The sequence below is a fragment of the Rhea americana genome, unplaced genomic scaffold, assembly GCF_003343005.1.
Source record: "Rhea americana isolate MKP2758 unplaced genomic scaffold, rheAme1 scaffold_75, whole genome shotgun sequence".
NCBI classification, from domain to species: domain Eukaryota; kingdom Metazoa; phylum Chordata; class Aves; order Rheiformes; family Rheidae; genus Rhea; species Rhea americana.
The window spans coordinates 416,868-429,490 of record NW_028186923.1 but is presented as its reverse complement, the minus strand read 5'-3'; the positions used below and the strand labels follow the sequence as shown (position 1 = coordinate 429,490).

Sequence of the window (12,623 nt, the reverse complement as noted above, 5' to 3'; positions counted from 1 at the left end):
CAGAGTACGAGAAACAGAACAGGAGTATAAACTATCTGTAAAATGAACTAATTGCCAATCTCTGGTCTTTGCTCTAATTCCATTTCTCAGGATTCATCTGTCAAATCCTCACCTTGTGTTCTGAAGAGTTACTGTGGAGCGCAGCCTAAGTATATTCCCAAAAAACATCTTAAATAAATTCATGAAATATCAACAATTTGCTGTGAATGTAGTTTCTTTCTGATATCATGGAAGTTTGTTAGTAACAGGTTTCATTCGTTTCCTAAGGAGAGACTCCGACTGTTCCCTGCTCTGCGATCAGATTGGAAAAGACCAGATCCATTTCTTTACTTTTGTTCTGCCCAGTTCTAGAGCAGAAGGAAGTTAATTCAGGAAAATTATAATTTGTCTTCATTTCTGCTATACCCATCCCAAGAAAACCTGCAGCAAGATCCAGTGTCTCTCTTCATTTCTTCTTGCAATCAGTATTACAGAGACTGAAGAGACACACTGGAACTGATGGAAAACCTCCCCCATCGTGGGCTGCAGATCAACATGATAYAGTTATGGAGCAGCAGACTCTGTCCTAACCCTGGAACTACTGTGACCTGTCAAGTAATTTAGTCTTTAAATCTCAAGGGGATTAGGCAAACCAGCTCGGTTACCTATYTATTCAGGAACTGTGCAAGAGCCTACTCACTGCACAGGACTCTYTGCAGTGCCACAGGCCATCCTGCTATCCAAACGGTTTTGTCTACCCAGACAGAAACAAAAACAAGTTTTGGCACCTGCTGCATTCTGTGCCAAAGACACTTTTCTTTACAATTTCACTTTGACCTCAAAGCACAACTTTGTAAAGTAATGCTGGCTATATATTTTTGGCCATTCTTCTTCTCAGAGGAAATATGTGATTGTATTTCATCTCAGCTGAAAAATCCACAGTTGTGCCTGAGTTCAGACAGATTTCCTGAGGCAGTGCTCTGGGCAAAGACAGTACATTTTGATATATGCCTTTTCCAGCCTATTCAATCTCTGGCTAAGTGAACACTGAAATACAGGCAGGGACATTCTTTGCTTACTCTATCCACAACAAAACAAGGTTTCAACTGATTGGAATATAATCATTTATTTATCTTTACAGTGATGACGGAAGAATGTACAGGTGTTTTCACCCATAGGTATAAAAATCTGTTTATATACACTGAGTCACAATAATCTTTAATTGTGAAATCGTTCTGTTCTCCTGATCCATCCTTACTAAAAACCACAGGAAAAACAAATATTTAGTACAGGCAATATAATTCCAGTAGGTTTGCAACCTGGCATCAAAAGCTCAGCTTTAGATTAAGGGTAATGTTCAATACTTAAAAAAGGACTTTAAGTCATAGGACACAAAATAAAGTTGCTTTTCAAATAAGATATATACATCAAAAATAGGAGTCTAAAAAAGGCATTGGTTTTAATGCTATTAGAAAGCTATATAAATGTGCATGGGTCCATTTCTTCTCATAACGAAAGACCGAAGGAGAAAGTGCCTCTGGCTTTTAGGAATTTCCTCCTGGAACAAGTCAGTTAAAAGTACCTGTAAAAGAGAAAGAAATTATTCCTTTTGCAAAAAGTCAAGGCTGATGGTTGAGTCAAATAGAATAACTTTGTTTAAAAAGTTACAGCTGTACTTCAGTTCCATATTAAGAGCATGTTATAAATAGTCTGCAAGTAGCTAATAAAAAAATTAATAAAATGCAAGTAGTTACTCAGTTGTTAAGAGTCCTACAGATCCCTAGTTACTTGTATACTGAACACTACCCACAAACATAACACGCTTTTAACATCCAATCTCTTTCACAATGTGCCCTTGTGCATGTTACTCCTGTTTCTGCAGTATTTGATTATGGTCTTAAATCACTTTTGGAACTCTTTTTAAATATAGCATACAGTATATTAAAAAAGTTTCTTAATATAAATAGATCATAGGGAAAATTAATCTGTTTGAAGGAAAAAATATTTGCAGCTTCCAAGCTATTATACATTAACTAATCCACTTTCTCAAAGATCTTATTCAAGTCTATAATTAAAGCCACTGGGGGGTGGAGGACAGGAAGTTTCACAGAATACAGCCAACATATTGGCTATATATATGTAAATAGGTAATGAATTCACAAGTTAATAACACTCAGGGTCTAATAATCAAATTGATTTCTGCAGAGAACTACAGTAACACTGCAAAAATAACCACTTCTATAAGCAGATTTATGACTCCATTACAAAATAATTATTTCATGCTAAATTAAAAAGTTCAAATTGACAATTTGATCCTAAAATAGCAAGGGTTTGAAATTTCACATCTCAGGTCAAAGTCCTTGCCTTTCTTCAAAATTATAAAAGTCTTATTATTGATAGGAGAAATACTCAAAGATTAAAAGTTTATTAGTAAATATATGAAATTTAAAATAATTAAAAGATTCCAGTAGCCTGAAAAACATCAAGATTATTAGTCTGTTAAGTGGATCAAACATCACTGCAAAATAGTTCTCGCTTAAAACATAGATATCAGATTTCCATTTATGTTGCATCAATATAAGAAGTAACATAAATTACTTGTATTAGAAACATGAGTATTAAGCAGCTGGTGGGTACATGTAAACAGATTTTTTTTCTAATTGTAAGAAACAATACACCCTTATATACACTAACCTAGTGCACAGTCCAGATACTGAGTGCAGAAATAACATCTAGCTGTTGGGCATGCCAAAGCTTACATTCTTTTTACAAGAAGAAGCCAAAATGCTATGGAATTATCACTCTTTGTACAAGTCTGAAGCAAAATTCATCACAGATTTTGCATCAAATTCTATTTTTTTTTTTTTGTGAGTAGTAGAACCATAGTTAAATAGAGCATAATACAGTCATCTAGATTTGTCCTTCACATGTGAACATACCTCTAATGGTATCTCTGAGGTCTGATGGTTGTTCTCAGAGAAATGTCACGGCTTCAYGCACAACCTCCTTCCACCCTCAGCAGCCCAGTGTCTACGTTCTACCCAGAGGTTCCCTGAGACTCACATGCCACAAGTGGCAGGAGCACCCRGCACTGTGTGGGTTACACGCACAGACAGACAAGGCAGCCTAACTTCTGTCCCGAGTAAGAAAATTCGGTCCCAGCAACACCATGAGCACAGCTGGCTAAGGAGTGAGCAGCTGCAGTGCATGTCAGTATGCCACAGAGAGAATACCAGTTTGAACGGATCTGTTTAGCTCCCTTGCTAAAGCAGGTCACAGCTTGGGAACTTCCATCCTATGCCTACAAAAGTTACCAGAACACAGCACTTTACAGCTGTACAAAAGTTAACTTCTTCATATCTGTCAAATGGAAAGTACATATATTCTTTTCGCTTGTGGACAGCAACTCCAATACCAAAAGAAAAGAAATGAAATGCTTTAAAATTGGAGGACTTGGAGCCAACACAACAATTTCCAGACACAATCCTTAGTTGTTAAAATTTCTGCTTATTCCTTAGGAAAAGGTCAGATCGCAAAGCTGTGAGCTTTCATAATGAGCACAACTAGCTCAATGAAAACAATAGAATGAATTGTTATCCTTCTGCAGATAATTAAAAAAAAGATTTTAAATAAAAGTGCCTGGCAGATCAACAGATCAATACCTTAAACAGAGATGAAATACAAGACGACACTTTGGAAAATAAATTTGTAGAGGTTTTACCCATTTGAAACTCTTCAGGAACTTGTTATGTAATTTTATTAAACCAAATTTTGAGGAACAGAAAAAGTTTACTCCAGTAAACTCCAGATTGCTTTACCCCAGATTCACATCAAATAGTAAGCATCAGAAAATATACCTGCTAGGTAATAGTTTCYAGAAAGTGGGCCTTTATCCTAAAGGATGAAAAACACTATTTCCTAACCACCACCATCAGTGATCTGTGTACCATGTTAGGATGTTCATTTTTATATATRCAAAGCTGCCTTATTGTCCTGGTGATACACTGCATGTCAACTAACATATGTGCTGGGAGAAAGTAGGACTGCTTGTGAACAAGACACTGCTGTCCACCTGGCAATTGCTGAGTGACTGTCAGCTGCTGAGAAGTGCCCCCAGAAATCTGACTTACCTGATTTCTTTTTATGCTTCATCGCCATTATCCATTTCTACATCTATATCTTTTGTCGTATCAGCTGCTCGTGACAAAATGTCTGCCATTAGTGCTTCCTCCAGTTTTTTACGCACTTGTTGCACCCGCTCTTCTTGTTTTCTGAAGGGAGGAAAGGGAATAAGGGACAAAAATGTCAGTCCTCCAAGTATTAGTAGACTAGAACCATAATACTTGTAAAACTCAGAACTGGTTTCTCAACTCTTAGCTAAAACCTTTATTTACTAGCTCTTTAATATACTGCCTCTGCACATACACATGCACAAACATGGTGCTTGGCAGTCACACTGAGAGCACACTGWGTCAAAAACCTTTCTGCTTTAGCACGTACGGTTTACTTTTCCTCAGAAGAGACAGAAGGATTGAACTTGACACATGATCCTCAACTCCTCTCAGCCTAGACACTTGAAAAGACCAAACAGAAAGTTAACAGAGCAGTATTGCACTGGATAAYTTTTGTAAAGGGTGGGTTTTTTCTTTGTTTTGGGTGGAGGGCAGAGAGGTTTTAGGGTACATCACTGAAAGATCAAAGGAAAGTCCCATCATTTTGAGCACTACAGAGCACATCTGAGGAATTCTCACTCTTTCCTAGCAGAAGTGCCACACATCAGGAGCCCCTTTACAGAATGGTGGGACACTACGCTGGTTTCTAACATGCAGAGAACTAACTACAAGTCCCACAGACTGCATGCATCAGATCCTCAAGGAGTTCCACTGATTATTTATTTATTTACTCCTATTTATCCATTCAGTCTTATCCACTGGTCAGTGATGCATTTTGGGTAGCAGTCACTTCTGATGAAACAAAYGAAACCCACTTGTTCTACCAAGCTATATTTTTTTCAGAAAAAGAAAACCTTTAAACAAAGTATATGCCTAAGAATGACTAGAACTTATCAAAAGTAGGCATAATCTGAATAGGAAAACATTTGCTGCAAACTCTCCATGGCCATTTAGGATGGTAGGACAGATATCAAGCATATCAGATCTTGGAACAACCAAAGTTACATCCAACATGCTCCAAAGAAGCTAGAAGCCTCTGAGGAACCTCAGCCTCTAAGGCTATACAATCCTGCAGCTGCAACCACTACCATGCCTGATAAGGTATAAYAGAGCCCCCAGCACTCCACAAGCATTTTAGAGAAGGATTTCTGCTTACAGAGATAGCAAAAGGAAGGAAAAAAAAAACAAACAAGTTATTAGTTCAATACAGAACTTGTTTTCTGTCTTCCACCTGCTTTCTATCCTTGTTTTCTATCTACCACACATAGCTGTCTGTCCCAGAGCTGTTAATTTTCAGTGGCTAGAGAGTAACCATTTGAACTCTGGGGTACAGAATCAACCAATACAAAGATGCCTTATCTTTTTCAGAACCTGTGTGACAAAGGAGAAATAAAACAGTTAAAGTGGCAAATTCAGTATTTGTTATTGAAAGAAAATGATTCTGAGATAGCAGATATATGAATTTTTAAAAAGCAACAGAAAACTGTTACAGTCTCAGTTGGTGGAACAGACTGTAAACTGGTCAAGATTATGGAAATAATACAGTTTATTTTTGGCAATTTTATCTTTTTGGCAAGATACAAGTCTTGTTGGTGCTACAATATATTCCTTACCTGGGTCTTTAGAGAGGCTGCTCTCCAGAYATGGAATCTAATATAAATATCAGCAAATATCTTATGTAATAACTCTGAGGAATCAGGCATGAAACAGTCATAAGCTTGTTAGGCTACTTTATGTGACACCTTCTTTTAAATAATACTTAACAACATTGATGAAGTTTTGAAAAACATACGCTGAAGTGTAAGCTCAGTCTATCCTACAGTTGAGAACAGTTATCCTAATTCATACCAAGCCCTTTTCTACCATCTCAGACTGGACATGAAAATGACGGTATTTAACTCTTGCTGCACACAGGAGTGACAGGCAGTTTCCTTTATCTCAGATTAGCTTCTGCTATTTAGGGCCCAGATTTCCTATTTACAGTGCATGTGGTCTTCTCTAGAGAAGGTTATGCCCCAGTTCTCACTTTGCAAAGTCAGGAGAGCACATGGATTTCCCTGGTTACCTCATTTTGAATTGTCAACCAGCTAGTTCATCTCTGAGGGAGCAAGAACCACAAAGTAACTCAAAGCACTCCCAATCCTGAAGTGTCTGGTCTGCTAGCAAAACAGATTCCGTAAATATTAAAAACACAGCTCTGTTTATACAAGCAATATTACTTTTAAAGCACATGAACAAAAAGAGCAAATGTTTAAGAACTAACAGCAAAAATACACTGCARATAAAAAAGTGCTCATTTTTAACACTACGTAAAACTCTAAGGCTTAGAGTGTCTCCATTCAATTTGATTTCTTATGCTAATTCACCATGACATTATTAACCAAAACTAAAAATACTTCAGGCTGTTAGGTTAACAGTAATCTTTGCCAATGTATCCTGTTGCAAAAATGAGACACTTAGGAAAAGCAAGCCTGGCAGTCAGCAGTGCTGCCAAGGAGGGCAGACAGGCCGCTCATGAGTCCCTTCTCTCTGCCTGCAGGTCTTGCAGCTCTGTGGGACCTGCAGCTCCTGGATCCATGCCTCCCTGGCACTGTCCTGGCTGTGGCCTATGCTGTTCCATCTCATCTCCCCAGCTGTATCACCCGCTAACAAGCAGCTCCCTCGCCACATGTTCTTTTCAGCCTTCCTGCCTGCAACACACAATCCTAATCCTACAGTTTGAGGACCATTGCCTTAGAAAGCAGGCTGAAATTAAAGACAAGCAAGTCCTAACACAGAAATCCACAAGCCCCTATTTCCAATTCTGATCATACTTAGTGGAAAACTGCTTTATACGACAAGACTATGCATAGCTTTCCATTCCTTATTTCCTTGGTACTTAGAATGATTTCTTTGTCCACACTCCTTGCACTCTTCTCAGCAACACACAACTAAGTGATATATGTGTGCTTTGCAGACATGTGTGATTTCACCTAACTGTATGCAATCAAACTCATWATGAGATTGCACAAGCCTCCTCTCTGACTTCTCCATCTATTTTTCCATACTGTTAAACATATTAAGGATCCATTTGATTTACTTCTGTATGTGCTGGCTCTATCTTGTCTGTCATCAAAATAAAAAAWTGCATACAGTTCTAGTAACAGCATTTAGCTGCAGCAGGAACACAAGGGTTTTTTTACACTTAGGATGGGTGTCAGATTAGGAGGGAAAAATCTACAGAAACAACTTGTTCCCATTTGTGCACCAGTTCTTCCTCCCTGCATGAAAGCACAGAGATAATATGCCTTCCTCCCAGCTCTTCCAGTAAAATCAAATACAGTATTCTTTGTAGACAATCAAATCATGAACTGTCACTTTAAGTGCTTACATCTATTCTGTTTCTATACAAAACATACTCTGGAGCGTCTCAGYAGATGAGCATTCAGTAGTACAGAGTCCAGAAGTCTTCTGCTAACCAGATCTGAGATGCACTGCTGAAAGGAGATTTAATTACTTGTATGTTGACTGTATATTAAGCTCAGATTTTTGGGCTTCTGTTAATTTTTCCCCCTCTCCCCACCTCTCCAATGCATCATTTCAAATTGATCTTTCCCATCTCTTCCTTCCCTCTCAACAGACATTAACCACTGCTATGACAGCATGCTCTAAATGGTAGTTACAAAAATTCTCACGTGTCTGGTTAGTGTGCTTTCCTCGCATACTCTATATTAAACCGGTCATTAGATCTAGGGTCAGAAAGTTTATCTCACAGCTAAGATTGGGAAGGATTATTTGGGTTTTTCTCCTCTCTGCAACATAGTATGGTGGGATCATTTTACCTTACAAGTTTCTTATTCTTGAGGACAGCTCAGACTGTAGCAACATCCTTGATCTCTCATTTTCTTCCTTTGGCACTTTATAGTTCTTGTGGCTTTGGTCTGTCATACTGAAAGTGAGATTTGTATAGGGTATTGAGGAATATTATGAGGGACTAAGCTACAGCTGACTAGTTTGGATCAAGGTTCCTATAGCTTAAGAGGACATTCTTAATCCCATGCCAAACAAACAGAGAGCTATAAACTTAATTAACTGTCCATTTCTGTCTCATAGTAAATACAACTTGGCTTTTGGACAGATCAACAGATAATTTTTCTTACCATTATTGTACAGAGTATGACATTGTCAGACATACTACACTAATTGTTATGCTTTAGTAAATTTAATRGGTTTAGCTGCTTCTAAGAAAAATCAGAAGTCCCATTACCAAGCTATTTCAAAAGGGCAAATGTCAGGACAAATAAGAAAGATCAGGAACAAAACCTGCTGGGTAACACTAAGCTGTCAGCAAAGAACCTAGACTGAGCAAGAGAAAGAGCTGTTCAAAACTAAAAGCTGTGATTTTCAGAGAGGACTTAAATGTTTTAGGAAAAGAAATCACCCTGAAAACTATAAGCTTTAGAAAATCCTACTAAAGTGAGAGACATTAAAAAAAAAGTCTAGGCTATGAAGCAGAGCAGACCTGTGAGTCAAAAATGAATTTCATAACAGACTGGAAAACTTCATCCACCTAAGCACTACTAGAAAAAAAWAAAATCCACCTACTCATCATTTTCAAAAGATACCATTACGCAGTTCATCCCAAAAGAGATGACAGAAACAGATTAGAGCATTTATCCAATAGAGAGGCAAAGGTTGTCAAACCTAGCCTTTCACAGAAACGGAGGCAACTCAGTAATGCAGTTCCAAAGAACATGACTAGATGGTTGTTCAGAAAAGAAGCTACAAACAGAAGCTGCAAAGTAGCATTCTCAAGATAAACAGTTTGACTGATTCAGTTAATAAGGAATTCCAAAAGCATTCCTAAGAGACCAAGATTTGGATGTAAAGACCACTGGAAACCACACCATATCCATTTTACCTACCTACCTTTCACAGCATTAAGAAGCCCAAAACTACTGAGAAGATGCATCTCAGAATTGGGGGTAGGGGTGGGGGGAGAGAAGTAGTTCTTCCTAGTGATAAGGAAATGTGGTTTCTTCATCATACATTTTTAGGAGGATATTTAATATTTTTTTCACGGAATTTGCTGAACCAGAAGAGAACAATTTCAATTTTATTCTGACTACAAAAGAGATTTACTATCATTACATGACCAGGAATATTTTTAATTTAAGCATGACTCAAGCTGAGAGCTATTTTATTAGAGGTAAACAGCTACTACAACATCCCCCGAGGAATTTATAGCACAAAAGAATACATGCTTGCATTTGACCAGATATCCCCAATGGCAAGCTTTTCCTTACCACTACCTAAGTTTAGGAAGCATTTTTGCTACTTTCCTTAGTGATAACAGRTGTCGTATTCTGATTCTACTTTTCATGCAAAGTGTTTTCTGGATGATCTTAAAATGAAAGACAGATTCACAAAAACAGCAAGTAAAAGTAGATTTTAAGAATATTACAGCCATGAGACAGAAGACACACCCAACTTGCAGATTATTCACATAAGTAGAGCTGTTTCCCTTCAGAATCTGTGTCCTTATTGAGCTGCCAGTGTTAACTCTCTGATACCAAGTTAAGAGAGTCAAAGACTTATTAAGACAAAGAAAGAATTCTGCTACCAATAAATAATACATGTTGTCAAACACAAAAAGAACACTCTTCATCCTGCTCTATAACTTTCAGAAACAAAACCAGAAGAGTTTAACTTTTGAAAACAGTTTAAGATGATGTTTAAGAAAATAAAGCAAAGTAAATCCCTAGTCACAGGACTGGAAAACAGATAATCTTATACTCTGCAAAAGATTCAGCAAGTCATCTAACACTTAGAAAAGAATGTGGTAATCGTTGACTTTGGTGCCTAGTGAATTCCATTAGGTAGCAAGATCCAAGTTGGGTCCTCAAATTCCCCATGTAGCCTAGAATTCACTGAAAATATTATACTAAARGCAACGTTCATCCCGCATGATTATTCAAGCTAAGCAAGAGAAAAAATAATTGGAAGACAGGATTGTGCACTGTACTGCCACATTCCAGCAATTAGACAGTGCAGCAGGAAACCTCTCTTCACTCAGTCCTGATCCTCGAGTGCAGGGTTGGAGCTTCTGCTTTCAGAAACCAAAGGACCAGTCTTTCATTGAAAAGAAAATTAACAGTGCAGCTATAAAAATAAATAAACAACAAAAAACTTTGTCCATGTAGGCAGAGCTATCTATGCTCTTCCTATCATATCCCAATCTCCCCCTTCAAGAGAGTGAATTATYCACAAATCTATATGCTATGGTGGAATCCTCTTATTCTCCCTTGCTAAAACTCCACTTTTAAATTGAGATCAACAATTTAACCTGACAAAAAACACAAACAGGAAGGGAGAAAGCCAACACAGATCATAGCTTTAGCTTACTGGTTGTGCACTCCCTTGGAAAAGAAAACATGGGTAATGTCTTATGGAATATTTTATACTAACATATTTAGAAAAAAAAAGAAAAAAAAAACAGATTTTCATTTTTCAAGTTACTGAACTAAACAATATGTTCAAGAAACATGTTCATTCTTCTCTTCCCTTATCTCCAGGATTGCATTGAGCCAGAAAGGAATATACTCCAGTTGAACTTGCTTGTCATTTTACTGAAGACTATAAAACTTACCTAATGTCATCATCTGTGACTATGAAAGCTTTGCAGAGGGGTTGAGATGTATTAAGCCAAACAGCTGGGTTCTTTTCTACAGCTGCCGAGAGCTGTCCTGTGATAGGTGCAGAACTGGTGTGCAAAGCACTAGCAACAGCTGATAGCAGGGTATCGTCATTGTTACCTGGGCCAACTCCTAAAATAAGAATAACTGAATAATTAACATTCATATTTCACACACAACTTTCAGTGGCAGGGCTCTTCCCAGTAGCTAAAGTTATATATATAATATATGATTATATTATTGCCACTGGATGTGTGACAATATAATCTAAACAGTTAAAAACAAGTTCTTGAAAAATGGCTTTGTAACAGTATAGTTCTCATTTCAGTATAAATCAGCATTTCACAGATCACCCTATTTTTAAAATTGGCTAATTTCTTTAACTTWCATTAGCAATTACAATATCCTTAAATTTTTAATAAAGATGATCAGATCATAAATTTATCAGTCACTTATCGAAATGATTTCTTAGCAACTTCATGATGTTAACCTATACCAATATTTCAATAGTCTTTGCTTTAAAGGTATTAAATTAGTTTTGGAAAATAAATAGTGAGGGTGTTTACAACATTCAAATTTCTGTGACAATCTCGAAAGCAGTAGGACAAATTGTTAATTCCGAACTATAAATTGATGATATTTTAGATCAATCCTCACCAAGAAGAGCACCGTTCTGAAGTATGGTTTCTGTTAACTACATAAATGAATTAAAATTAAATAGTTTTGGAAATTGAGGCATTCTGTCAGCAAACACATTCAGAATTTGGAGTTTACTAAATCTGATTGTAAACTTAAAAGCTTCTCAAGAGCATCAAAAAGTCTGTCCTTTTTAAGCACAAACTACTTTATAGATCTGAGGTAACTGCAGTAAATGAATACAATACCTTGAAGACCTTTAGGTAGCTCCATGGATTTTATGATTTGTTCACTGACATCAGATGCACTGAGGCCCTGTAGCCTCTTCTCCCAGAAAAGCTGAAAAATAATACAAGAAAGCTCATTAGAATAGAAAAAATACTCAGCTCATGGTGGTAAACAAAATTCATGATCAAACCAGCATCAAAATAATCAAGTGGACAGACAAGTGCCTAGCTGCTTACAAAGAAACAAAAATCAATCGAACAGACACACACACTACCAAAGAGGTAACATGCTACCTGCTGATGGAGCTTCAGTCATCAGGAATATGCTTGCATGGGCATTTTGCAGTGTGTGTTGAGATACTGGAGCTAGCTCTGAATGTTATGGCAGTACAGCTGCACCAACACTAATGCTAGTCAGCAGCTAAACCACTTCAAAACCTATCCGGGCTCCATGATCTGGCCCCTTACTAACCTGTGTAGATAGCTCTAGACTCACCTGGAAATAACATCAGATCTTACCACTTTCAGAAAGATGTGTGAACTAAATTCAYATTCACTTTACTTTCTATTGCTTGATTTAGTAGTTGGAAACACAACCTAAAAGATTTTTGTGCAATGCAGAATTCCTTCTTCACTTCTATAATACTGGGCTAACGATTCATCCTGAAGTTCTGCTGCAGATTGGCAACTCTTTTTTTTTTTTTCAGAATGAATCTTTTCTAGCTAGCAAAATAATAATGAAAGCTAGTTAAAAAGTTGATTTCCATTCCACAAGAAGCTACATTTAAGAAATAATATTAGTAAGGAGAGAAGCGAGAATGTAGCTATGCAATTTCCTGTGGAAAGGGTATTCTGAAATAGTTTGACTTCTCTACAAGATGTGTGAGAGGAAAAAAAGAAAACCCCAAACTATTTATTTTCACACTTCCAAAACC

General features: G+C 37.2%; 1 protein-coding gene across 3 annotated transcripts in view; it reads right to left on the bottom strand.

The window, feature by feature from the left end:
- Positions 1–1,089: 1,089 nt before the first annotated feature.
- MBD2 (methyl-CpG binding domain protein 2) overlaps positions 1,090–12,623 on the bottom strand; it is a 29,763-nt gene continuing 18,229 nt past the window's right edge. The window contains exons 3-7 of one of the 3 annotated variants that reach the window (XR_014897908.1): positions 11,710–11,800; positions 10,780–10,957; positions 7,973–8,079; positions 7,550–7,627; positions 4,193–4,250 (exon numbers count right to left, since the gene is read on the bottom strand). Coding sequence is in view for 2 of the 3 variants with exons in the window: in XM_085322157.1 (XP_085178283.1) it covers positions 4,121–4,250; positions 10,780–10,957; positions 11,710–11,800 (399 nt within the window). In the remaining variant the exon portion in view is untranslated. Of the gene's footprint in view, positions 1,562–4,109; positions 4,251–7,549; positions 7,628–7,972; positions 8,080–10,779; positions 10,958–11,709; positions 11,801–12,623 lie in introns of those variants that run through there. The other 2 variants (XM_085322157.1, XM_085322156.1) reach the window with 2 other exon arrangements.